The sequence below is a fragment of the Lepus europaeus genome, chromosome 17, assembly GCF_033115175.1.
Source record: "Lepus europaeus isolate LE1 chromosome 17, mLepTim1.pri, whole genome shotgun sequence".
NCBI classification, from domain to species: Eukaryota; Metazoa; Chordata; class Mammalia; order Lagomorpha; family Leporidae; genus Lepus; species Lepus europaeus.
The window spans coordinates 31,962,788-31,989,986 of record NC_084843.1 but is presented as its reverse complement, the minus strand read 5'-3'; the positions used below and the strand labels follow the sequence as shown (position 1 = coordinate 31,989,986).

The following is a 27,199-nucleotide window of genomic DNA, read 5'->3' as shown; positions in this document are numbered from 1 at the left end:
CCTGGCTTTGGCCATGGCTCAGCCCAGCTGTTGCAGGTGTTTGGAAAGTAATCCAGTGGATGGGAGTATGCTCTTCTTCCCCGTCGACGCTCTGTGTGTGTATACTCATGCCTCTGTGTGTGTATACTCATGCCTCTCATGGAATTTTAAAGAAACATCTGGGCTTTTAAAATATCTTTATTGATGACTTACCCTCCCACATTTCAACTATCCAAGTGCCAGGCAGGGCTCTCACTAGCATTAGGCAACCATGCTTGTGCCACCAAGCTAATGCCAAACTACAAGGTCCCAGCCACAAACCAAAGGCAGCACACTCGAATCAGCTGACGCTGCCTATGGCACACACTGCAAAGGGCTTGGGGAGCCCCACGGCTCCCTCTCTGAACTCTGCAGAATCCCCAGTGGGTGACAGCACCACGTGAGCACAATGCCCAGCTTATGGGAAGGTCTGAATAGCAGGTGCTGGGGGCACCTCATCACCAAGTGGTGAGCCAGTCTGACCCTAACCTGCCATGTACAAGTCACCACCCCGGCCCCTGAGCCGAGCTCAGGCCAACTCACGTCCACCTCCACCAGTGGAAAGGGCCCTGATCCCTCCTTGACCCCCTTCTTCCCTCACCCCCAGCTTCAGCTCCTCCAGCCACCCGGGCAGGGGCCGTGTTCAGGGCCCCTGTGCCCACCCTCCCAGGGAGTGCCCCTGGCCATCTCTCCATTCAACTCACCCTCATTGGCCTTATTTACCCCCCCAAACCAGCTCTAAGTCCTGAACAACTGGCCCCACATTTCTGCCAACCACAGGTCAAGTGGAACAGGGTCTCAGCTGGAAAGTGCTAAGTCCACTAAATCCATGAGGCCAGGCACAGGTCAGACCTGGAAAGTCCCAAACCCAGGAGGCAGGGAGGCAGGAAGTGGGGAGTCTGTTCTCTCCTTCTGCAGCCTTCAGACACACCACGGCCCACCAGCCTTTTTATCCTAGGGTGAGCGAGACCTGCCTGACAGATTGGGGCATAGGAGCATGGACAGGTGGAGGCCATCCAGGGGCATCAACAGCCGCACCAAGAGAATACATCAAATCCATCCACAGAGCGGACAGGCCCCAGCCACTGAGAGCAGTGGACCTCAAAAACCCTGTGCTAGGGGAAACATGCCAGGTGCGGGTCCTCAGTGCACGAGTCCATTTGGATGATGCACTGACGTCAAGCAAGGTCACAGACACAGACAGGACGAGAAGGGCTGGGAGTTGGTGCAGTGGTGAAGACGTCATTGGGACGCTGGCATCGCGTGTCTGGAGGGCTCGGGTTTGAGTCCCAGCTCCTCTCCTGATCCAGCTTCCTGCTAATGTGCTCCCTGGGAGGCAGCAGGTTGTGCACCCTGGGAGGCAGCTCAAGTTGGGTGCCTGCCACCCAGGTAGGAGACCGAGACTGAGTTTCTGGCTACTGGCTTCAGCCTGGCCCAGCCCTGGCTGTTGGAGGCATTTGGGGAGTGAAGCAGCAGATGGGCGATCTCTGTGTGTGTGTCTTTGTCTCTGTCTGTCACCGATTCTTCTTCCTTTCAAATAAAATAAAGTAAGTTTTTAAAGGAAAGAAAGGAGACTGGAGTTGACCAAGGGGTGGGGGAGGCGAAGTGAGTTCTTATTTTCGGTTCAGGTCCTGTTGGGGATGACGAACAGGTCTCGGGTGCAGACGGCAGCAATGGTTACACAGAATCGGGACTTTTTACTGCCACTGAACTGCACCCTCACAAACGGTGACAATGACAAACATTATGTACACTGCATCACACTTAAAATGCCATAAAGGAAATTGGCACTGAGGAGGCAGCAGTGGCTCTGACTGAGGACCTGGGCAGGGAACTGGTGCCCCAGGCGGGCCAGGGCCGAGGCAGGGCCCATCAGCCCCCTGGCTCCTATCTCAGGTGCAGACAGCTGGCAGGAGGCAGGACGCCTGTGTCCGAGTGGGTGAGACTCACTCTCTGCTCAGTCACTCTGCTCTTCTAGAACACTCTGTGGCTCCACCTATCACCCCGTCCAGACTCCTCATTCTAGAACACTCTAGACCCAGGGCCTAGCTACACCTCCTTCCATGCCAAGCCCTAACAGTTCTCTAGAACTGAGGGGCACCTGTCCACGGGGCAGCAGCACTCCCACTCGTGTCCGCATAGCCACTCCGTCCCCTGGAGCCTTGCATTCCTGCCCCCACGCCCCAGCGCTGCCACACTGCAAAGCCACAGCAGCAGTCTCTTCCTGGTCCTGTTTTCTCACTTTTCCCATAAGGAAGGGGTCGTTCAGCACAATGGTGAACACCCTCAAGTCGCACTCTCCATGGATTTTAAGATTTATTTATATATCTGAAAGGCAGAGCAACAGAGAGAAAAGGAGAGACAGAAAGAGAGACAGAAAGAGAGAGAGAGATCTTCCATCTCCTGTTCACTCCCCAGATGGCTGCAACGGTCAGGGCTGGACCAGGTTGAAACCAGGAGCCAGGAATTCCATCTGGGTCTCCCATATGGGTAGCACAGTCTTGAGCACTTGGGCCATCTTCTAATGCTTTCCCAGGCACATTAGCGGGGGCTCGATCAGAAGCAGAGTAACCAGGTATAGAACCGCACTCAGATATGAGAGGCCGGCATTGAAGAACACCAGCCTCACTCCCTGGGTCCTTAGCCTAGATATACCAACAACCAGCAACGAGATTAATTTACTTAACCACCTGTGCTTCAATTCTGCCAACTGTGCAATGGGGAACAGAGTAGCTCCCATTGCATGGACAATGACAATTAAAATGAGGACATGCACAGAAAGTATTAGGCACGTAAGTGCTTTCACAAATGGGCATTACTATTATAACAATTACAAACTGCTGTGGTGTGAAGCTTTTAGGGTCAGGCTTTGGGTGCAGTAGATAAACAGTGTCACTGTTTGGCACACCCACATCCCATATCAGAGTATGTGGGTTCAAGTCCCCCCTCTGATTTCAATACAATGGCTCAAGTAGTTGGTTAGGTCACTGCCACCCACGTGAGATCTGGATTGAGCTCCAAGCTCCTGGCTTCAGGGCCCAGCCCTAGCTGTTGCAGATATTTGGGAAGTGAACCAGTAGATGGAATCAATCAATCAGTCAATCAATCTCTCTCTCTCTGATAAATAAAAATAAAAACTTTATTTTTTAAAAACATTTGGATGTTATCCCAAGCATTTTAAGTATCTTGGTTAACTGAGAAAATGAACATTTGGGGCCAGTGCTAGGGCACAGCAGGTTAAGCTGCTGCCTGCAGTGCCGGCATACCATATGGGCACCATTTCGAGTCACGGCTGCTCCACTTCCAATCCAGCTCTCTGCTGTGGCCTGGGAAAGCAGTAGAAGATGGCCCAAGTCCTTGGGCCCTTGCACCCATGTGGGAGACCTGGAGGCAGCTCCTTGCTCCTGGCTTCAGATGCAGCCTCGGCCATTGTAGCCAACTGGGGAGTGAACCAGCGGATGGAAGACCTCTCTCTCTCTCTCTCTCTCTCTCTCTCTCTGCCTCTCCTTCTCTCTGTGTGTTACTCTTTCAAATAAAAATAAATAAATCTTTTTTTAAAAAAAGAAAGAAAATGAACATCTTCCCTTTTATCTTTATTTTTCTCTATTTTCCAAATATCCAATATCCTAGCAAAATTATTTGCATAATTTTTGAAAAAGAATTTAAACCCTCACTTCCCTAGAAGTTATCCCCTGACAGCGCCCCGCTGCCTGCACATTCTCCGTCCAGGATTTTCTCCACGCTAAGGCATCCGTGGGTCTCACGCCGGCTTCTCCAGCACCGCAGCAGAGGGCAGCAGCTCTGCCGGCCTCTGAGCCCTGGACAGCCCTGCCGGCAGCTGCCTTCGCAGGACACTACCACAGGCGACCCTGACTACTCGCCCCCACCCCCAGCCCTCCTTCACCCCCTTGGCTCCTTGGCTGTGCACAGCTGGGAAAGCCTGGGTGGACCTGAGCCAGCCAGTGGGGAGCCAGGCTCAAAGCCCACAGCCAGCTGCCAGGGTGGGGTGGGGGGACATTCCTCCCCAAGCACATCAGCACACCTGGGAGAGCGAGACGTCACCCCAGGCCAGCTGCCCTCTGCCCATCGGGATGCTCACAGCTGTTGCTGGAGCCTGGGCTGCAGGTGCAGACTTGAGGACTGGCAGGCACTTTGGGAATCCACAGTGTCCACAGCCACCCACGCATAATCCCCAAATCACCCCTGTGTGGCTGCAGGAGGTGAAGTAGGTGCTCGGGGGCCCTACTGACTTCAGCGGGGCTCCCACCCAGGAACCAGGCCAGGCAGTCGCTCACAGGGGCTCCCCATCTAGCCTCACCCTGCAGGCTGGGGAGCAAAGCTCCTCAAAAAATCAAAGCTCTTATCCTTCTTGTCAAGGTGCTCTTCAAGTCACAACACCAGGCCATGTGCGTGACAAGGTGTTCCTGAAAAATGAGTTTTTAAAAATATACTTTTCAGAAGCATTGTAGTTTTTTTAATGTACCTGTTTACAGGGCTAGTGCTGTGTCGTAGTGGGCTAAGCCTCCACCTGAGGCCCCAGAATCCCATACGGCTGCTGGTTCATGTCCTGGCTACTCCTCTTCTGATCCAGCTCTCTGCTATGGCCCAGGAAAGCAGTAGAAGATGGCCCAAGTGCTTAGGACCCTGCACCCGCGTGAGAGACCTGGAAGAAGCTCCTGGCTCCTGGCTTCGGATCGGCTCAGATCCAATCATTTCAGCCACTTGGGGAGTGAACCAGCGGATAGAAGACTCTCTCAAATAAATAAATAAAATCTAAAATAAATACATAAATAAAAATAAATAAATGTACCTATTTACTTGAGACAAAGAGCACACTACCATCCACTGATTCATTCCTTAAACACTTTCAACAGCTGGGAATAGGCCAGGCAGAAGCTGGGAGCCAGGAACTCCAACCAGGTGTCCCACACGGATGGCAGGGACCCAAGTGCTTGAGCCATTGCCTGCTGTCTCCCAGGGTGCCCATCAGCAGGAAGTTGGAATTGGGCGCTGGAGTGGGTGCCAAACCCACTCTGCTATGGGGCACAGGTGTCCACTTCTAGGCCAGACGATCACCTTGAAGTACATTTCCCAGGAGGTTCACAGTCGAATGAGCTTGGCAGCTGCAACACCCTGCATCTCACCAGGGCCCCCGGGGACGCACAGGACTGCAGAGGAAGTCCCCTCCAGTGGACTCTGCTCCACCCAGCGCTGCCCCAGCCACGCTATCATCAATGCCAGGACAACTCACAGACAAAGCCCGTGATGCTCCTTCCTGGAAAAAGCGAAGTTGGACAGCAGCCCCAGCGTTCCTGGCACAAAGAGGCCCTGGGCAGGGAGGGTGGCAGGCGCCCCATCGCTCATGCGCCAGCATCTTTGGAGCCTGGCTGGCTCACCTCCGTGGCTCTGATGCCCGGCTGGACGGTGTCACCACGGCGAGGTCACCTTCCTGCTTCGTGGGATTTCTCTGGGAGGCCAGGCAGCCCCATTTTTAACTGCTCTCAGTCCAGCAGAAGATGCCTCTGGCCTCGGGCTGGGGGCTGGGCGGCCGAGAAGGGCAGCTTTGTTCCCCTGGCTGTGCTGACAGTTTAATTACAGCCGGCCCAGCCAGGGTTGGCAGGGTCAGGCACTCTTCCCCACGGCTCCTGCAGAATCGCACAGCGAGCGCTCATGGTCTCCAGCCCCGCCCCGCCTTTCCAGCCCAGCAGAGCCGCAGAGGTCTGCCTTGTCAGGACACACGATTGTGCCAAGGCTAAAAGGAGGCCCAGGGGACCTGGGTGTCCAGAGCATTTCTGGATGAGGAAGAGGACGGCGTGAGAGCTTCGAGGCCCTTCCTCCGGCCTGGGAGGACAGAGCTGGTGGGCAGGGAGGGGGCTCACCCACCTGCTCCCTGCCTGAGCATGAGTGCAGACTGGGGCTTGTGCTCTGAAAACAGCAGTCAGGGTCCACGCACGCCCCTCTAACCCAAAACGTTACCCCTGCATCCAGCCCCGTACTCAACACCTCTGCCTCCTCTGGGGTGGACAGTCAGGTGACCTGCCACCACAGTACCATCACCCCCACCTGCTGTCAGAGTACACCTGCTGGGAGGGGGAGCGGGCTGCCCTCAAGAGCACTTGTGACAGACTGTCACCTCCCTGAGGGACACGACCACACCTGTCCACCAGCCTGGCCCATCACAGGAGGCCCAGGATCTGCTGGATGCGTGGGTGGGTGTGGTATGGATGGAAGGGGAGGGGGAGTGACTGGGAGAAGAGGAGAGGAGGGGAGGGGTTGACCAGTGTGACAAGTTGAGGGGTGGAAGTGTGTCTAGGGGTTTAGAGGTGGTTTGGCAGGTGGGTAAGGAGGAGGGGTGGGCAGGTGTGAGGGTGGCTGGGTAGGCGAGTGCTATATAGCAGGGCAGGTATGAGGGTGGAGGGGTGGGAGGGTGCTGTATGGCAGGGCAGGTGCAAGGGTGGAGGGGCAGAGGGATGTGCAAGCAGTGGGTGAGGAGACTGCCCAGGGTTTGGGAGGGCAGGACCTGGGAGGCAGAACAGAAATGGGTGGCAGGAGGGAGGTGGGTGGGCAGATGAGCGGGTGGATGGGTGTTGGTGGGTGAAGGGAAGGGCCTGTCGCCACACCCTTGCACTTCTTCATCTGTTAAGCGGGGACTGCTGACCTCACAGGCACTCAGCTGCCATTCGTTGGCAATCGGGCAGGAGCCTGGCACAGAATCACTTCGTGTTCAGCCCAACGTCCACAAGGACTGCAGCATGGCTCTGGGAGGTGGAGGCAGCAAGGGGACACGTGGGCTCCCACCAACTCCAGACACAAAGTGGGGTGCACTCGGCAGGAACTCCAGGCCACCTCAATGGGGGGCAGCCCGAGGAAGGAGAGGACGCCCCTGAAACCGGGATACTACCACCCACCTGCCCCACTGGTGCTCTCCCCTGACTGCTGGCGAAAGAAAGCCACCTGTTGGTGGGAGGCACGGGGACCCCCTTGGGCGGGGGGTGAGGCAGGGATGGGGAGCCAACACCAAGGTTACACAACTGCCCCAGTGTGGGTCAGTCTGGGACTGTGGTGCCACCCCCAGGAGTCGGGAGGACTCACCTGATAGTTCCTGAATGTCACACCTGACGTGACAGATGCACCTGTTTGCGTGAGGAATACCAGTGGCAGGACTTCACCTTCTGGAAGCCACACACACCAGATGCACCAGCTACGTGCCTGTGGCCACAGCTGACCCGGCGCATATCGCCTCCTTCAAACCCATCGTCATGCTGATTTGGTATAACGGCCCCGCATGAATGTCTAGAATTTGCTCCAGATGGGGAAGATTAGTAACAGAACCCTCTGAGGCAAAGAGGGGGAGGGGTGTCAGTCAACAGGTGGGAGATCAGCAAGGCTAGTTCTTGCCTCCCCATGTTACCCCGCCTTCCAGGGGACTGGCTCTACAGTGTCTCTGCACCAGCTGACCCCACAGCCCCGGCCAGCTCCCAGCCCAGGGGTGACTGCCTGACCCAGCGGATTCTTTCTCCCAGAAATCTGGAATTTGGACCCAGCACACGCCGAGGGTCTGAGCTCCAAAGTCACAGGAAGCAGAAAAGGAGCCAGCACCATGGCTAACACCAATCATTCATCACCAAGACATTGTCAGTAAGCCCAGGCCTCTGGTTTGCAGGAAGGAGCGGGCCAGGTGGATATCCAGAAAGAACTAGAAACATCTCTCCCGTGTGAGGGCTCGCTGTTCCTCAGAGCCTGTCCCAGGGAGCACACAAGCTGTTGGCTGTGCCCTCGAGACACCCCACCCCACCAGCCTACGCAGGTTCTGTTTCTGGAAGCAAGCTCCCCCAAGCACACCTGAGTCAGCCCACCCAGGCGATGGCAGGTGCGCGGTCACTAGCACAGGGCTGGGGAGGGGGCCAGGAGCTTCAGCCAATGAATCTTCACACACGTGCCCTCATTCCCTTCCCCAGAACCGTCTCCCAGTGGAAAACTCCGTGAGCCCTGATGCCAGAGAGAACCAGATTAATCAGCAGTTTGTTTAACCAAGTCTCCCACGAGCACCCTCTCTGAGACAGTCTGCCCCGGAGGGGTCCCAGGATGCACTGGCCTCATCTGCGAAGCCAACCCTGGGCTGAGCGAGGCCAGGCATCCTGCACGGGAGTCCTCCCCAGAGGCCTCTGGTGTGCACACCTTGCTTACAGAGGAGATCAAGAAAATGTCAGGCGGAGAGCTAAAGGAAACAGTGTCCCTCCCCCCAGGAAGCCACAACCTGCAGAAGAAATGTCTCCTGCCAGAAGGAAAGGAACCAGTGCCCGGAAAGCGAGCACTGGATGTGTAGAAATTGGTTCTGGCTGTGGGGCCTGCACATATTCTCCAAGGTCCACCACGCCTTCCCCTGGGCGGACCCTTCCCCTACACGTCCCCCTGTCAGCCGGCCTCTCCCCAGAGCAGCCGGAGATTCCCCAAGGTTTCCAGAGGGCACCAAGAGTAGGTGGCCCACAGACCCCCGTCTTCTGCCGTGGCATCTCAGCCCTTGCCCGGGCTTCCCCATGCCAGCCCTTCGCTCCAGAATCTGCTGATTTAACATCCGTTAGAGCCCAGAGCTCCTTTTCCGTAGGGCTTCTGCGGAAACATGAAACCGAGAAGGACACAAGCCAGCACCCAAATGGGCCCTCGCACCCACTGCGAGAAGTCAGGTTGCCTTTCCTGGCTGGACCCTCGAAGGCAATGAAGTGCCAGACCCGGCCTGCATCACGGGGCCGTGCACTGATGGACAAGAGGCTGTACCCAGAGCACCATGTCCCTTCAGGGGGCCAGGTGCTCACCCGGAGCCACCAGGGACACAATCAACACCCATACCAGGTCTCCCACAGGCTTGGAGGTGCTATGGGCACAATCAGACCGCCCCTCCAGCGAACAGGTAAAGAAAGTTAACCCCTGGAAGCCCACGGTAAGAGGGCATCCTCCCAAAAGGTGCCCATGGCTGCAGAGACCCCCGGCAAAGGGCTGGGAGGCACCAAGGGGTCCAAGGCACTTCAAAATCAATGAGGGCAGCTCAGTGTGGAGACCCAAGCTCGGTGGCAACCATGCCACATGCACCTGCTCGGGACCCTCGAGGGTGGAGGCCAGTGGATCAGCAATGGCTGCCAGGGGACAGACCCCAAGCAGGCAAATCCTGCAAAGGTCAGAAAGGCTCAGGGGACTCGGGAGAAGGACACAAACAGTGTGAAATGAGGCCAAGGGAAAAGATGCACTGAATTTTTGTAGAAAGTGCTGTGATAATCCTAGCAAAAGCCAACCAAGAGGAAGGATGGGGCGAGGAGATTAGAACTGCCGGGACTCAAAAATCTCCCAACTCAAAATTCTCTAATATGCAGATCAAAGAATGAAATTGACTGTGTGAGGTAGTGAACTCTCCGTCCCTGCAGGCAGTCAAAAAAAGACTGCAGGACCATTTGCTAAGGGGCCGCAGAAGAGATTCCTTAGCTGATCTCCAAGATCCTGTCCAGCCCGAGATCCCCCAAAATGAAACATATGGTGGAATGACAGACACATCTGGCTTGTCACAGCGGAGTAGCGGTCCCACCAATCCTTCAAACTAGAAAGATGGACAGTGACAGCACATCAAAATAAGACATTTCACCACAGCTAATAAACTTACAGACCATGTTACGCTTACAGGTGGAATGAGCTGAAAACAGAAACAGCTTCAAGGAGGACCTAGCTGAATGAACCAACATTCAACCCCAGACAGTGGGAAACGTGCAAGAAAAGTGCCTGGTGAGGCCGGCCTCGCAGTCAGCAGGCATGCCCAGGCCCAGACACCTCTGCTGCTGTCAGTAGCTGCACCTGCGACTGGAGGAGCCGTGGGTTCTTCCAAGTGCTGACCGTGGAGAAATGCCCAACCCAGCATCTTCCAACAAGGAGGACTGGCCTTGAGGCCCCGAATCACTCCTGCCAGGTAATCCAAGCCCCACGGAACAAATACTGCCCATCTCCCAGGGTAAGGGATGACACCAGAGAGGGGACCTCGCCCCCAGAGCGGCACTCACAGTCGCGACAGAGCCTGGTTATTCTGGAACAGCAGTTCTGGGAGCGTGTGCAGCTGGTTCCGGTTCAGCCGACTAAAGAAAAGACAGAGTTGGAAATCACTTAGACGTCCAGGAAATTAAAAGGACTTCCTCATTATTGTTATTATATTATTTGAGAGACAGAGCTCTCATTCACTCCCCAAATGCCCACAACAGCTGAGGCTGGGCCAGGAATTCCATCCAGATTTCCCATAAGGATGGCAAGAACCCAACTACTTGACTCATCACCTGCTGCCTCCCAGGGTCTACGTTAGCAGGACGTTGGAATCAGGAGCCAGAGCCAGGAACTGAGCCTAGGAATCCAGATGTGGGACACAAGCATGTTGACTGCTAGGCTAAATGGCCACCCCAGTGATAGCTTTTGAGCCGCCACTGCACAGCAGCTCAGCCCACGGAGGGACGTGATGCCCAGGAAGTACAGAAGCTGGGTCCATGGGCCCCCAGCAGGGCTGCCACCTGGGAGTGGGTACAGGTGCAGCATCTCAGGCACTGCCCCGGACTACTGACTCAGAGACTGCAGCTCAACCAGAGCCCCGAGCGACGGGCGGGCACATGAAGGCTGAGGAGCACTGGGACATCAGGCAGCCCCTGCGCCCAAGTTTACACACGAAGATTACCTTAACTGTCCTTCAACCCACTATGATACGCCAACTCAGCAAAAGCTTTCCTTTGGAAGGAGCAGGCAAGAAATCTAATTCTATGTGGCTGGCAGTAGCTGGTCTGTACTTACCTCCTAGAAGGTCTCCCATCATCTGCTATGTGAGAAGGTGAGGTCCACCATGCTCCAGCCTAGCACAGACCCTGGATCTGCAACTCTAGCAGACCAGCTGGAAGACCTGTCCCTAAAGGGAAGCTCACAGCTACTCTGGGGGAAAGAGGCCACCAATATAGTCCTTAAAGCAACAGGAGCGGACATCAGCTGACTCCAAGATCCTCAGCCTCAATCCCACAAGTTAACCCTGTGTTTCCTCTGCCAGGCAGCCGCTGGGTTTTGTTCTACTTCCCCCAAAGTCTTTCCTATTTTTCTGGCTTCAATTTCTGAAAGACATTTAGGAGGAAGAGGAATTCAATGCCAAGTTTAAAGTGGAAAATCAAATGCTCCCAAAGGGACCCAGCATGGGAAGGGACATGCAGGGAACCCAAATATTAATGAAAGTAGTGGAGTCGTTACTGGCCCAGACTTCCTGCCAGGCACTGGGATAAATGGTTCTTGGCCTCATCCCACAGCAGAGGGAAAAGGCAGGCTTCCTTCTCTCGCCCATGCCACCACCTTACACCCACCCAGGCACACAGCCTCCCTGGGAAGGTTTCACCGCCACCAGCCCGCCACTCGGCTCGGCTCCTGACAGGTGCCCGTGGTACGTCTGTTGTCTGTGTTGGGCTGCCCCTCTCTGAGATGAGCTGAGCGCCTCGCCCAGGTCATCACTGAGGGGCAGTCTTTCCTTCGCCCCTGACCCTGGTGGCTCCACAGGGCCACGCTGACTTCCACTTAGGTTGGGGACTTCACCAGACGGTGGAGTCAGGTCTACTCCCACCTGGCCACAGGCCAGCAGCTGCCATGGCACCTGCAAGGCCACACACTTCTCTTTCTGCACTCGAGTTTCTAACTGCTCATAAGAACCAATTCTGTCCATTTCCAAACCTGTTTTGTGGCGGAAGTATTTGTCATTACAATTACATGATCATTTTTTTTTTTTTTTTGACAGGCAGAGTGGATAGTGAGAGAGAGAGACAGAGAGAAAGGTCTTCCTTTTTGCCATTGGTTCACCCTCCAATGGCTGCTGCGGCCGGCGCATCGTGCTGATCCAAAGCCAGGAGCCAGGTACTTCTCCTGGTCTCCCATGCGGGTGCAGGGCTCAAGGACTTGGGCCATCCTCCACTGCCTTCCCGGGCCATAGCAGAGAGCTGGCCTGGAAGAGGGGCAACTGGGATAGAATCCGGCGCCCCAACCGGGACTAGAACCCGGTGTGCCGGCGCCGCAAGGCGGAGGATTAGCCTGTTAAGCCACGGCGCCGGCCATGATCATTTTTAAAGGAGTCCATAAATGGATGAATTACTAGCAGGAAAAGAGTCATTGCTATGAAGACGAAGTGGGATGCTTTGAAAAGACTCATCTGGGGCTGGCGCTGTGGCACAGTGGGTTAACGCCCTGGCCTGAAGCGCTGGCATCCCATATGGGCGCCAGTTCTAGACCCGGCTGCTCCACTTCCTGTCCAGCTCTCTGCTATGGCCTGGGAAAGCAGTAGAAGATGGCCCAAGTCCTTGGGTCCCTGCACCTACGTGAGAGACCAAGAGGAAGCTCCTGGCTCCTGGCTTCGGAATGGTTCAACTCCAGCCGTTACAGCCATTTGGCAAATAAACCAGCAGATGGAAGACCTCTCTATCTCTGCCTCTGTAACTCTGACTTTCAAATAAAATAAATAAATCTTTAAAAATAAATACACAGCACCCCACTCAGTGGCTCAAGGTGGGTGTCTGGCCTAGCAGTTAAGATGCCCATGGCCCATATGGGAGTTCCTGGGTTTGACACCCAGCTCTGGCTCCTGACTCCAGCTTCCTGCTGATGTGTACCCTGGGAGGCAGCAGAGATGGCTCAAGGCCTTGGGTCCCTGCACACAGAGCAACATGGACACGGGTGAGAATACTCCCAGTTCCTCTCTGCTGTCACCTCCCCACGCCTGCAACTCCCTCAGCAGCCAGCCGGGCTGGGCAAGGGGAACCCCCTCGAGCACCGCCTCATTCCCAGCACCCTCTCAGCGCCAGTTCCACCGCCCTGTTGAGCCTGTACCCCAGAGGTACTCACAGCCGCTCCAGCTCCTTCATGTCATCAAAAGCCCCCCGTTCCACGGTTCCGATCTGGTTCTCCATCAGCTGCCTGGGGAAGCAGAGAGGCAAGGACAGCTTCAGGGCGCTGGGCAAGGACTCCTGGAAGCAGCCGGCTCGCGGGAGGAGGTGGGGCAAACGGCCAGGCAACGCTGGCGAGGGAGAGAGACAGAGCCATGCCCAGGGCTCATGCAGGCTCACCCCCTGGCCTGAGCAGAACCCCTAGCTCATGACCCTGCAACTTCCCCATCCTCTGCCAAAGGCTCCTCAGCACCCCCTCCCTGGCAGCAAGACGGGCCTCGGGCCCCACCCACGCTGACCCCTCTGCAGCCACCTGCCATGGGGTCACTGCGCCGAAGGCAGGCTAGGGTGGGCTTGGGCTGCTGGTGCAGGGGCCTGTCTGTGGCCACTATCAGGGGAGGGAGCCTGTGACTGGGCAGGGCCCACACGTGCCTGAGCACGCTCTGCCCACTCCCCCACTCCGCACGGCCCCATCTGCTGTAGGAAAGAGTGGGTGCCCACAGCAGCTCAACCACCCGGCTCTGTGGGACTCCTTGCCGCTCCTGCCCACGAGCTCCAGCTGGGGGTGGGGGCGGGAAGCACTTTCCACCAGGGGGTGACGGTCACGTGGTCATTCTTGAGACATCAAAGAAGGGTTTTCTCCCTGTGTCTTCTCCCTGCCACTCTCCAGCAGGTGGCTTAGGTGGCCCTACAGAGCTGCCACCAGACATTTCTCTGCTCAAAGCCCAGGGGGAGAGGGGAGGGGGCGGGAGGGAGACAGAGAGCGAGCGAGTGAGCTCCCCCTGACTCAGAAGGTCAGAAGAGACTCCCGGAGCCTGGAAGGGGTCAGAGGTCAGCAGACTCTGGAGCAGCACAGCCTGCCGCCTAACTTGTCCTTTCTGACCGCAGAGAAATTGGCCACAAGGTCCCAGCTCCTCCAAGGACTCTCGAAACTGCAGAGCCAGCATCACTCTTCTGAAAGAATCTGGGGGCAGGGGGTGAAGGGTCCTGTGATCCTCTGATGTTGGATTTCCTCCCAGCCAGGCAGCTCGGGGCTCAGAGGTGTGGAGAATGCAAAGAAATGCAGCACTCCAGAGCGCGTGGGCTGAGCCCTGACTGCCTGTGTACCCCGAGAGCAGACAGGGATGGGGTCCCTGGTTCCTCACCCCTGCCCACCCTGACAAGGCTGCTGCCACATGGGGTTTCACTGGCAGTGAGCAACTGAGCCAAACAGAGCTGTGCCCATCACCTCGGCCACAGCTGGGCACCTGAGAGGCACCAGCTCTGTGCTCAGCATCCCCCACTCAAATCAGGGAGTGCTCTTGCTGGGGAGCCTTCCCGGGCACAGGTTCCTGGTAACAGTGGGACTGCTCTGTGCCCACTCAGGTCCCCTGCAATCCACTGCAGCCCCAGCTCCCAAGGTGACTGCATTTGGAGACGGGGCCTCTAGGGAGGTCAAGTTCACTGAGGTCAGAGGGTGAGGCGCCAACCCAGCAGGAAGGGGAACAGAGACCACCAATCTCCCGGGAGAGGAGAGGCCAGCCGTCTGCAAGACAGGAAGGAGCCCTCACTAGACACCAGCCCTGCTGTCAATCACGGCTCGCTGGCCTCCCGGGCCCCTGCTCTGGGACTCCCAGCCTCCAGAACTGTGTGCAAAAAATGTCTGCTGCTTAGAACCCCTCTGCAGACTCAGTTCCAGCAGCCAGAGCTAGAGACCCAAACGCTCATCACGGCCTCCTGATTGTCCCAGGCCCCCAGCTGACAGTGGGCAGGACAGCTTGGGCCCCACGGCCATGCCCACTTCTCCCTCTAAGTCAGGACTCGGCTCCACCCCTGCAGGGTGTCCCCAAGACAGTGGAGAAGCCAGAAGGCCCGCAGCCCTACAACCTGCAGCCAGGGCCCTGCTGAGCCACACCCATGGCCACCACCAGGGGCGGAAGCAGGAGGGAGGTCACGGCCGGGGCAGCACCCCCTACTCACAGCACCCGCAGCTGCTTGAGGCCCGCGAAGTCGTTCTTGTGGATCCGGGTGATGTTGTTGCCATTGAGTTCCCTGGGGAGAAGGAGAAAAACGGAGGTGGAGGGACGGCCGGGCCAGGCTGAGCTCCAGAGCCCGCTCTACCTGGCTCCAGCCAGCCCATCCCTGCCCCCCACTCCAGGTGGGGCTGGGGCTTCCAGCTGAGCCCCTGACAGCCAGATCTATGTCAAAGCAGGCAAGGAAGGAAAGTGGGCACTGGCCAATGAGAGAGCCCATCCAGGTGGAACTCCTGCTGCACCTCAGTTTTCTCACCTATAAAATGGGGCCAGCCACTGTCTCTGCCTCATAGGTTCCCCATTTGCTCGTCAAAAAAGCACAGCTGCCTGGCAAAGGGCCCCACTAGGGACACTGGATGCCATTGTCCAGTGGCACCGCCCCTGCAAGGTGTCTCTATTCTGAGTGTGAGAGAGTAGGGGGGCCCAAGCTGTTTAAGGGAACTGAGGAGACGAGACAAGCCGAGGCCCAAAGGACCACGAAGAGCTGCCCAGCAGTGTCCCAGGGGAGACCACCCAGAGTCAGCCTGGAGCTGGGGTGGGGACAGTAGACAGGCTGAGGCGGGCGCAGAGGAAGCAGGATTGGGGGGAGGGGTGTGGATCCCAGAGGGCCTGGAAGCAAGCAGGGAGCCAGCGAGGACCCCACCAGCCCAGCAGCGCCCACCCTCCGGCCCACCCCAGGGCCAGGTCCGCAGCGGCTCTTCCTCTCTATTATCTGGGCCCGTCCTCCCGTCCAGGCTACACCTGCTCTCCACCATGGGCACTCCCCGACAGCCTCCTGGGCCTTGGGCAAGGACCCTGCCTCAGAGGCCACTGGCCCCAGCGCCCCGCCTCCCAGGGACCTCGCCCCCTCTCAAGAAGCTTTGTCAGCCTGGGAAAGGCACACAGGACACCCAAGGGGCAAGACAGCTCCACATCCCAGCAAGTCCTTCCACGGACTCACACACAGCCAAACCTCTCCCAGGCCTGGCTCTGTCCCTAGCTGTCCCCTCCGACCTCTAATCTCGGGGACACCTCCCAAGCTTTCTCATCACTGTCATAGTCACTTATGTGCTCTGTAACAACCCAAATCCTCCCCCTCATACACACACACACATGCACACACACACAGGCACACACACAGGCACATACACATACCCTGGCCACCCGCAGCCCTGGCCTCTCACTTCACCAACTTTGGTCCAAAGATCCAGGCACAACCACAAGCCCGTCTCAAGTCCAAACCGCACTGGAAACAAGCCCCTGTCCCCACAGTGTGCAGGAAGTGTGTCTGGCTCAGGTGGCGTTCGGCAGGTGCTTCACTGAGGCCAACAGCCTGGGGCAGGCACTCGCCCTAGCGGTCAAGGTACAGTTAAGGCGCCACAGCCCCTGTTGCAGTGCCTGGGTTCAATCGCTCAGCTCCTGCTCCCAGCCCCAGACCCTGGGAGGCAGCAGTGATGGCTCAGGTAGTTGGGTCCCTGCCACCTATGGGAGAGACTTGGATTGAGCTCTTGGCTCCCGGCTTCCACCCAGCCCCAGATGTTGCAGGCACTGGGGTAGCAAACCAGCAAATGAGATCTCTCCCCACCATAAATTAACTAATTAATTTTTAAAAATATTTTTAAAAGACCAGTGTATGTTATTAGTGCCCACACACTGCAGGATTGGGCATCCTCACAGGGGCTGGGAAGTAGTTCTTGCGCCCTTTTTTTTTTTTTTAAGATTTATCTATTTATTTGAAAGGCTGAGTTATAGAGAGGCAGAGGTAGAGGCACAGAGAGACTCCCCTATCTGCTGGTCCACTGATCAAATGGTTGCAATGGCCAGAGCTGGGCCGATCTGAAGCCAGGAGCCAGGAGCCAGGAGCTTCTTCCAGGTCTCCCATGTGGATGCAGGGGCCCAAGGATCTGGGCCACCCTTCACTGTTTTCCCAGGCCATAGCAGGGAGCTGGACCAGAAGTGGATCAGCCAGGACTTGAACCAGCGCCCATGTTGGATGCCAGCACTGCAGACAGTGGCTTTACCCGCTACGCCACAGCGCAAGCCTCTCTTGCGCCTGTCTTACAGGTGAGGGCAGAGCGGCGGCGTGAGAACAAGTGCCCCTACCCCCACCCCATAAATGTCAGAACCCATGCCGTCTGCCCCTGGGGCCCCAGCTTTTCCTACCAGGCCAGGCCGGGTCTCCATACTGATGAGCCCAGCAGCCGTTCCCCACCTTGTTCACCTTGCATGTGCCCTGGGCCTGTCTCCTGGTGCGTGGAAGTGGCTAGAGATGCTGGGTCCCTGCCCTGCCTCTTTTCTAATGGGCTCTCAGGCGCTGGGTCCAGAAGCCAGGCTGAGCCGATTCCAGCATTCCTGGAAGAGGCGAGCTCTTCTAAGCATGACCACCCCTCCCGGAAACAGCCTCACCTGGGCTCCCCCACAAGGGAGCGGTTCCTCCGCGGCACAGCTGCTGTCACCAAGCCCTGAGACCATCCTGGGAAGCTCCCTTCCCCAACCCCAAAACTGCAAGGCACTTTGGGTGGTTGTGCTTTCGACTAATCAATGAATGAACTGAGAGACAGAAACAGACGGAGAGATAGCAAAGAGAGTGCTCCCATCCTCTGGTTCACCCCCCAAATGCCTGCAGCAGCTGGGGCTGGGCCAGGCCACAGCCGGCAGCCAGGAGCTGCATCCCCATCTCCTGTGTGGGTGCAGGGACCCAGTTACTTGAGCCACCACCACGTCTCTGGGGTCTGGTTTTGTGGAAAGCTGGGGTCAAGAGCCAGAGCCAACGATGAAGCCAAGGTGCTCCAACGTGGGACAAGCGCACCCTACCCAGCGTCTAACCGCGAGGCCTACGCCTGTCCTCCGTTGTTTCATTTTTCCTTGTTAGAAACATACGTCAGTTTGGTTTTAAGAGAGCACATGGAAAGCAACTTAAATGGACATCAGCAGGGCACTGCTCATTGAATTCAGCACCTTCAGGAGACAGAACGCCGTGCAGCCATTTAACACGGTCTAGATCTGTTCGCTCCGACAAGGAAAGCTGCCCATGACCCAGAGGGTGGAAAAAGGGTCATGAGACAGCATTGCATTCTATGAGCTCCCAGGCAAACCCATGTGCACACACACGCAAATACACGTGCACACGCACTTACACAGGTGTGTGCACTCAACGAACTGTGTGCACGTATTAACGGCCACAGCTGCAAAACTGTGAGACTCGAGGTGACTGCAGTTTCTTTTTTCTTTTTTGACTTTTCTGCATTACTTGAATGCTTTTAAAGGCATCTATATTTTTATAAGCCAACATAAGATTCAAGTTGTCACATTTAAAAGTAGAGTGATATATGCACACTCCTGACTTTTTTCAATTTCCCAAAGAAGAAATGAAAATCACAAGAGAATCCCATCACTCAGAAAAAAAGCCCCCTTCCTATTCTAGAACGTTCTCTCTCCAGTCCATATCCTTTGGCCAAAATTCCTATATGGGGGAGATGACTCAGCAAATATTCCCGGGCCTTGGTTTCCCCGTTTCTAAAACGAGGACCATGGCACCCACCTTGCAGAGATGCAGTGAGTTTCAATGAAGCTTCCACGACTTCATCTCCCTTTCTTTTTAAGATTTATTTATTTAATTTATTTGAAAGGCAGAATGACAGAGAGAGAGATCTTCCATCTACCTTTTCACTCCCCAAATGGCCAAGCTAGTCCAGGCCAAAGCCTGGAGCCAGGAACTCTATACAGGTCTCCTGCATAGGTGGCAGGCGCCCAAGTACTTGAGCCATCTCCAGCTGCTTTCCCAGGCACATTAGCAGGGAGCTGGATCAGAAGTGGAGCAGCCGGGACACGAAGTGGCACTACGAAATGGGGTGCTGGCGTCACTACGCCGGACCCTGACTTAACATTTCTCAACACCGAGAGCGGTGGCCAGCACACCACTCTAACCTCAGTACTGCCCGTTCCACCAGGAGGGGGCGCCCGGAGCAGGGCCAGACTGGGCATGGAGGAGCCGCCCCAAGACGATAAATACTACGGGAGACCCCTGAGGTGGCTCTTCCTCCACCAGCGATGTGTACACAGCCATCCCTCTCCCCAAGAGGGCAGGCACCCCCTGCGTGGACGGCCCTGACTTGCATGCACTCCTGGGCAGGCCCGGTGACAGATTGTGGAGAGCGTCAACCACGCAATGTCACCAAGGGGAAAGCAGAGCTCATGAGGATTCCTCCAGTCCTCGTAGGAGACAAGAACTTGCCCCCCAGCATCTGGGTGGCTGTGATGAAGCAAAGGATGCCGGGACCTCCCCAGAAGGCAGGAATGGCCGCCCTGGGCCCGGAGGGGTGTGCGGGGGCTCCTGTTCCCTGGGGGCTAAGAACGTCCCCATAGCAGTGGCAACGGGGTGGGGGAGGAGAGCTCAGCTGTACTCCTAAAACCAAGCCCTGTCCTGTGAGGTCCCCCACAACTGACCATGCACACACACACTCCCGGTAAAGGAGCCAGGTCTCCCAGGCTCGAGAGCTGTGCCGCCCTGTGCTTTCCTTTGAAATCTTGGCCTGGCCGAACCCACATTGCTGAATGTCTGCAGAGGCGGACCAGAGAGCTGGAGGAAGAAAGAATTTCCCTCTGCAGCCACTGCCCAGACGTGAGAAAGGAGTCCACATAGGCCCCCCCCCCCCACCTGCAGACGGGCCCCACTCTGACCTGGAGCCCTGCAGAGCCCCCGAAAGGGCTCACCACAGTCACTCTGGCTCCCCTCCAATCTGCTCTCCAGGCCTCAGCCAGAGTGGTCTTTTCAAGATGCAAATCTGATCATGTCACTCCCCACTTAAACCCTTCAATGAGTCCCCATGGCTCTTGGAATCAAGACAAAAATCTCCTTAGTGTGAACCGCAAGTTCCGGCGTGTTCTGCCCTGTCCCCACCGATCCGCCGCTCCTCTGCCCCACTCCCTCCTGTGGCAGGGCCCTTGAACTTGCCAGGCCCTCCCTCCTTCCTGTCTGCCTAGCCCACCCCGGCCTCTTATGGATAAGCCTTTCATGGATAAGCCTTCCTGATCCAGGCCTGCAGAGCGCTCCGACCCTCTCCTCTGTGGCACAAAGCGGGGGCAATTTCATGTGAACTTGGGGGCTCTTTGATGTCTCAGTCCCTAGATGGGATTAGAAGCTCCTTGAGAAAACAGACAGCGTTGGCTTTTTCTCAGTATTGCACTCCAGGCCTGACACAGTACATGGCACGTGACCAGTGTTTCCATGTTTCTTGACTGCGCGGATGAATTTGCATGAAGATTGGCGTATGTCAGGGACAGGTGTTTGGCACAGCGGTTAAGACAACACTTGGGGCACCTGCATCCATAGTCTTGGCTCTGCTCCCAGTTTCAGTTTCCTGTTGATGTGCACCCAGGGAGGCAGCAGGTGATGGCTCAGTACTTGGGTCCCTGCCACCCACAAGGGAGGCCTGGATTGAGTTCCTAGCTCCTAGCTTCAGCCTGGCCCAGCCCCAGCTACTGTCAGCATTTCTGAAGCAGCAGATGGAAAATATCTCTTCCTCTCCATCTCTCTCTCTGTCTCTGTCTGTCTCTCTCTCTCTCTCTCTTTCTCTCTCTCTCTCGATGCCCTTCAAATATTTTTAATTGACATATTTCATTCAGCACTGGGTTGCCTGCATCTTCCATGTTTCCTGCTCCCCCACTCCAAAAAGCAGACTGATAAGTGCTCTTCTCAAAAGGATATCATCCTAGAAAAAGTCCCACACCTGGAGGCTGCTGCCCTGTTACAACCACTTCCTCCCTTCCAGATTCTTCTGCCCCCACCTGTGAGTCCTACAGGAGCCAGGCAATGGCGCCCTCAGGGTTCAGCTGCCAAGCAGGAGAGCTGGGCCTTTCCCGACACCCTCAGGAGGAAATGAAGGCGGGCGGTCTCCCTCCTGCTCCAGCCTCCCTGGGCCTCAGGAGACTCCAAGCAGCAGGTGCACGGGGGGAAGCCTTCCGTGGGCTTCACTGCCCTCACTACACTGACACTAGCTCCCCGTGATTCTCACCAACACCCTGGGTGGGAGTCGCTGCATCATCCTATGGATGAGCCTAGAGAGGCAGAGGCAGAGCTGGGGAGCCGGGCCAGGGGGCTCCACATCCAGCAGCACAGCTCAGACCTTACAGTCCCAGCCCAGCAACACCCAGACATCCTGAGGCCTCGGGGGACACGGCATCTCTCCAGTGTCACTCCCATCCGCAGAGCAAAGCTGTCCAGCAGGTGGCCAGTGAGAGCAGAGACCACGATCTGACTGAAGCAGTGGGTCAGGTGCGAGGTACACAGCCTGGCGCTCCGTGGCTGGCCTGGAAGGACTGGGCCACAGACAGGGACCCTGAGCAGAGCTGCAGGCCGCAGCCAGGGGCCAGGGGCCCTGTGAAGCCCCAGAGATCTGAGCCCAGCAGGGTGAGCTGGAGGCTGCCCCCAGGAAGGCCAAGAACGGCCCCCAGAGCACAGGGGCCTGTGGGGCCCTGGCCCATGGGGTGGAAGCCTAGCTTTTCCCCAGCTCTCTCATTCCCTCTTTTTGAAAAATTTATTTGAGGGTTGGCGCCGTGGCTCACTAGGCTAATCCTCTGCCTGTGGCGCCAGCATCCCGGGTTCTAGTCCTGGTCGGGGCGCCGGTTCTGTCCTGGTTGCTCCTCTTCCAGTCCAGCTCTCTGCTGTGGCCCAGGAAGACAGTAGAGGATGGTCCAAGTGCTTGGGGCCTGCACCCGCATGGGAGACCAGGAGAAGCACCTGGCTCCTGGCTTCGGATCAGCGCAGCAGCAATTTTGGGGGTGAACCAACGGAAAAGGAAGACCTTTCTCTCTGTCTCTCTCTCTCTCACTAACTCTGCCTGTCAAAAAAAAAAAAAAAAAAGAAAGAAAGAAAGAAAAAGAAAAATTTATTTGAAATACAAAGAGAGAGAAAGAGACAGGCACACCGAGATTTCTCACCTGCTGGTTCACCCCCCAAGTGCCCGTACCAGCCAGGGCTGAGCCAGGCCAACACCAGCTCCGCCGGGTCCTCCACATGGGTGGCAGGGACTCAGATGCTCGCGCCACTGCAGGCATGCGCCACATTTGCCTACTCATCCCTTCCTCATCAGGCGCTGGCTGCGGTGAACAACACTGCCAAGAGTGCGGCTGTGCTGACGTCCATGCCCAGAGACGCAGCCGCGGGACCACAGGCAGTCCACGCTTCATTCCTGAAGCGCCCATACTGTCCTCCACAACAGATGGACCATTTCACACTCACACGGCAGTGCACACGGCTCTCAACTCTCCACAACCCCCCACCACCAACAACACTTGCTATATTCAGGTTTGGGTTTTTTAATAGTAGCCGTCCTCGTGGGCGTGAGGGCCCAGCTCTTAACCCCAACTCAGCACATCCTGTCCTGAGGCCTGCCTTGCTCCTGCTCAGCCCCTTCCAGATCTGGGGTCGGCCGCAAAGCCACAGCCCTGAGGCCAGAGTCCTTGACAGCAGCAGAATTCCAGAACTCCATGCCTACTGCCTGTCTGCTCCTCCCTCTCACCCCCAGCCCCGCGAAGTTACCACTCACCAACGCCCTGCAGCTGACCTCAGTCTGCAACACCACCTCCCTGCAGCCCCCCAATTCTGCTCACTGCCCTCCACCCCCCACCATACACCCCACTCCCCACACCAGCCTGCAACTATGGCCCGCCCCTCAGCGCGTGCAGGCAGGCTTCGTGGCCACTGTGCCTGTATGGCCCCAATGCTGTGCACTCCCAAGCAGGTGCTCCAGGAGGGTCTGATGAATGAACGAATGAACGGAGGAATGAAGCCAGGCCTTATTAAGATGCATAGGTGGCAGTCACACTGAAGACCAGTGGAGACCAGAGACTCAGCTCCCCACTGAGCAGCAGCCCTGAGAGGTCTGCCCCGGGTGGATGGCCCCACCTTGCTGAACTTGCTCCTCTAGAAAATAAGGGTAGCGCGTGGCTCACTAGGCTAAGCCTCTGCCTGCGGTGCCAGCACCCAGGGTTCTAGTCCCGGTTGGGGTGCCGGTTCTGTCCTGGTTGCTCCTCTTCCAGTCCAGCTCTCTGCTGTGGCCCAGGAGGGCAGTGGAGGATGGCCCAAGTGCTTGAGCACTGTACCCGCATGGGAGACCAGGAGAAGCACCTGGCTCCTGGCTTCGGATCGGCACAGTGCACCGACCGTAACGGCCACTTGGGGAGTGAACCAATGGAAGGAAGACCTTTCTCTCTGTCTCTCTCTCTCTCTCTCACTGTCTAACTCTGCCTGTAAAAAAAGAAAATAAGGTTACACCGTACCCTCTCCCAGGGCTGACATCGAGTAAGAGAGGGGACACAGGCAAAACACATCACTCCCAGTGCAAGGCAGCGGTGACCACAGACATCATCCCAAGCCCCACTCACCTCTCCCTGCCTCCTCTGTCCCTGGCCACAGCCAACGCTCCCTTTCCCACATGCCCCACTGGCACTGGCTCCCTCCCTCCCACAGTTTGCCCCATCCCCTCCACTGGCTCCTGCCCCTGCTCACTGGGGACCCGTGTCCAACCGCCTCCCACCCTGCAGGGGGCGCTCTCTGCACCTATCTTCTTGGCAAACTTCCTCACGACCTCCTCCATGCCCCACCCCCGCACCTCCCACCTTCCACTTGTCCTGGCCTCGACAGTGACCCTGTCCCCTAACCTCATCCTCAGACAGAGCACTCCCCACAGCACTGGCCCTGCTCTCCTTCTCCCAGCTCCCTGTGTGCCTTTACAACAACTGCTTGGCCCACATTGGAATCCACAAAGGTTATTCAGCCTGAGCTCCCGTGTGCAAAGAGCAGGGCACGAGCCCCTCCATTGTCACGCCCCTTCCTCCTGCCCCCATGATGCAGGTGGAGGCGAAGGGCGGTCCTTGGGGCTCCTCAGAGGAAGTCCTTCCTTCACCAGGACACCCCAGCATCACACGGCTTCCCACGTTGTGTTCTGGGCACCCCCTGGAATCGCCTTTGCCAAGCAGCCACAGAAGAGCAGCTCTGGGAGAGGCCTGGGAGAGGCCATGTGTGTCACATCGAGCCCTGGCACGTCTGACTCCAGGGCTCAGCTCAGCTTCACTCCGCCACAAGCCCATTCTCCCAGCCCCACCTCTGGGCCCCCTCCAGGGCCCCCGCTTGCTCTCAGGCACTGCTGTCCCCGCACGGCCCGCTCCCTCGTGAGCCTCGGCCTCTGTGACGGCTGCAGTAGAGCCTGTGGCTGCTGTAGCAAACGAGCACGCACCCCACAGCGGCCGGGGCTGCCGACGACCGCCGGACTCAGCTTACGGTTGTGCTGCAGGCCACAAGTCCAGTGTCCGCCTCTCGCAGCTCACGTGCAGGGGCCAGCAGAGCCGAGTTCCCTCCCAGACACTGTCACCAGCGAGGCACTCCGTTGCCTTTCTCGGTTTCCACGGGCTGGTTCCTGGGCCCGTGGCCTCTTCCTCACCCCCCTCTCGTCACCTGTCCCGCTGCAGCTCTGACCTCCCCTGCCCCTCACAGGGGCCCTGTGATGATACTGGGCCCACCCAGATAATCCAGGACCATCTCCTCGTCTCAGCTCCTCCACTCGGCCCCGACTGCCAAGTCCCCGGCCACGGAGGGTGACACAGTCTCAACCACTAGTGGGCCCACAGCAATGATTCTAAAGCAAAGGTCAGAATCTCTATTTTTTTTTTTTTAATTTTTTTTTTTTTGACAGGCAGAGTGGACAGTGAGAGAGAGAGAGAAAGGTCTTCCTTTTGCCATTGGTTCACCCTCCAATGGCCGCTGCGGCCGGCGCATCTTGCTGATCCGAAAGCAGGAGCCAGGTGCTTCTCCTGGTCTCCCATGCGGGTGCAGGGCCCAAGGACTTGGGCCATCCTCCACTGCCTTCCCGGGGCCACAGCAGAGAGCTGGCCTGGAAGAGGGGCAACCGGGACAGAACCAGTGCCCTGACCAGGACTAGAACCCGGTGTGCCGGTGTCGCAAGGTGGAGGATTAGCCTATTGAGCCGCGGCGCCAGCCTCAGAATCTCTAATGTGGACAAAGACTGAATAAGAACTCAGGGCTGGTGCTGTGGCATAGCAGGTAAAGCTACAGCCTGCAGCACCCAGCATCCCATATGGTCACCAGTTCCTGCCCCGGCTGCTCCACTTCCAATCCAGTTCCCTGCTAATGCTCCTGGGAAAGCAGCAGAGGGTGGCCCAAGTACTTGGGCCCCTGTTCCCATGTGGGAGACCCAGACGAAGCTCCTGGCTCCTGGCTTCGACCTGGCACAGCCCCAGCCGTTGCAGCCATTTGGGGAGTGAACCAGCAGATGAAAACACCTCTCTGTCTCTCTCTCCCTCTTTTTTTTTTTTTTTTTTAATTTGACAGGCAGAGTTAGACACTGAGAGAGAGAGTCAGAGAGAAAGGTCTTCCTTCCGTTGGTTCACTCCCCAAATGGCCGCCACGGCCGGCACACTGAGCCGATCCAAAGCCAGGAGCCAAGTGCTTCCTCCTGGTCTCCCATGCAGGTCAGGGACCCAAGCACTTGGGCCATCCTCCACTGCCCTCCTGGGCCACAGCAGAGAGCTGGACTGGAAGAGGAGCAACCAGGACTAGAACCGGTGCCCATATGGGATGCCGGCGCCACAGGTGGATTAACCAAGTGAGCCAGCCACGGCGCCGGCCTCTCTCTCTCTCTAACTCTTCCTTTTAAATAAATTAAATTAATCTTTTAAAACAAAAGGATGATTAAAAAAACTCACTGAATACATTTTGAGCATGGCCTGTTACAGCTGCATCACAGTTTGGGTGACCCTCGAAGATCCATGTGTTTAGCCCTTGATCCCCAGAGTCTGTGTTAATGGATTAAGGACAGGACTCGATCCAGTCGTCACATCTGAAGGTGGGGCCTGGGAGAGTGACCAGACTGGACTGAGTTGATGGGATGGAGCCCCAAGATCGGATCATGATTGCTTTATAAACAGAACCCCCCCTGGCGGGGAGGGAGAGCCCGTGGCTCTGCCCCCTGGTGCTCCATCACCAGCTGCCACCCTCACCAGACCTAGCCCGACAGGGCTGCCCAACCTCGAGCTCAGAACCTGCAGCACCATGAGCCAAAACAAACCTTCACGCCTCACAAGTGGCTCCTCTCCCCTCTCCCGGCGACAGAAAGCTGAATAATAACACCAACCGTGCACCGGGCAACAGAGACACAACGATACACGAGACGAGCTCTCCCCTCAAGAAGTCAAAAGCTACAGGCTCCATTGAACAAGTCACCTTATTAAAAGGGAAGAAAATTCTCTTCCTCAGAGAATAATTCCAATTAATAAATGCAGAAGGAATGAGGGGAATAGAAAATCACAGTTGGATAATAATTATTGCAGGCAAGACTGGTTAATGGGTATTAAAATTAGTAGATGAGAATTTGAGGACAAACAGGATATCTCATAGTCCCAAAGTATCTCACCCCAAACATTTAGGAAATAGAAATGAGGGGCTTTGCTGTGGAGAAGCCTGGCAGACCCCTCGTCGCCAAGAGATCAAGGTTAACATCACCAGCAAGAACACACATCTGTGTCATGCACCCCAGCAGGAGCACTGGGAGGGCTGGTCACCACAGGCACGCCTACAGAAAATGCTAGCCCCAATCTAACATGAAAATACGCCAGAGGAATCCAAACTGAAGAGCATTCTACAACGTAACTCACCAGCGCTTTTTTTTTTTTTTTTTTTTAAGACTTAGTTATTTATTTGAAAGTCAGGATTACAGAGAGTAAGGGAGAGACAGAGAAAGGTCTCCTATCTGCTGGTTCACTTCCGAAATGGCCATAACAGCCAGGGCTGGGCCAGGCCAGAGCCAGGAGCCAGGAGCTTCTTCTGGGTCTCTCACGTGGGTTCAGGGGCCCAAGCACTTGGGCCATTTTCTGCTGCTTTCCCAGATACATTAGGAGGGAGCTGCATGGCAAGTGGAGTAGCCAAGACTCGAACCAGGGCTTACATGGGATACCAGCATCCCAGACAGCAGGCTAATCGGCTGCCCCTTACCAGTGCTTTTCAAAATATGATAACAATTAAAAAGAGACTGAGGCCGGCACCGTGGCTTAACAGGCTAATCCTCCGCCTTGCGACACTGGCACACCGGGTTCTAGTCCCGGTCGGGGCACCGGATTCTGTCCTGGTTGCCCCTCTTCCAGGCCAGCTCTCTGCTATGGCCCGGGAAGGCAGTGGAGGATGGCCCAGGTCCTTGGGCCCTGCACCCGCATGGGAGACCAGGAGAAGCACCTGGCTCCTGGCTTCGGATCGGC

The 27,199-nt window shown here is 56.7% G+C and overlaps 1 protein-coding gene across 1 annotated transcript in view; it reads right to left on the bottom strand.

The window, feature by feature from the left end:
* The window catches only part of SLIT1 (slit guidance ligand 1), a 162,355-nt gene that overhangs the window by 125,562 nt on the left and 9,594 nt on the right, over positions 1 to 27,199 (bottom strand). The window contains exons 2-4 of the mRNA XM_062213973.1: positions 14,901 to 14,972; positions 12,901 to 12,972; positions 10,059 to 10,130 (exon numbers count right to left, since the gene is read on the bottom strand). Coding sequence (XP_062069957.1) covers positions 10,059 to 10,130; positions 12,901 to 12,972; positions 14,901 to 14,972 — 216 coding nt within the window. The remainder of the gene's footprint in view (positions 1 to 10,058; positions 10,131 to 12,900; positions 12,973 to 14,900; positions 14,973 to 27,199) is intronic.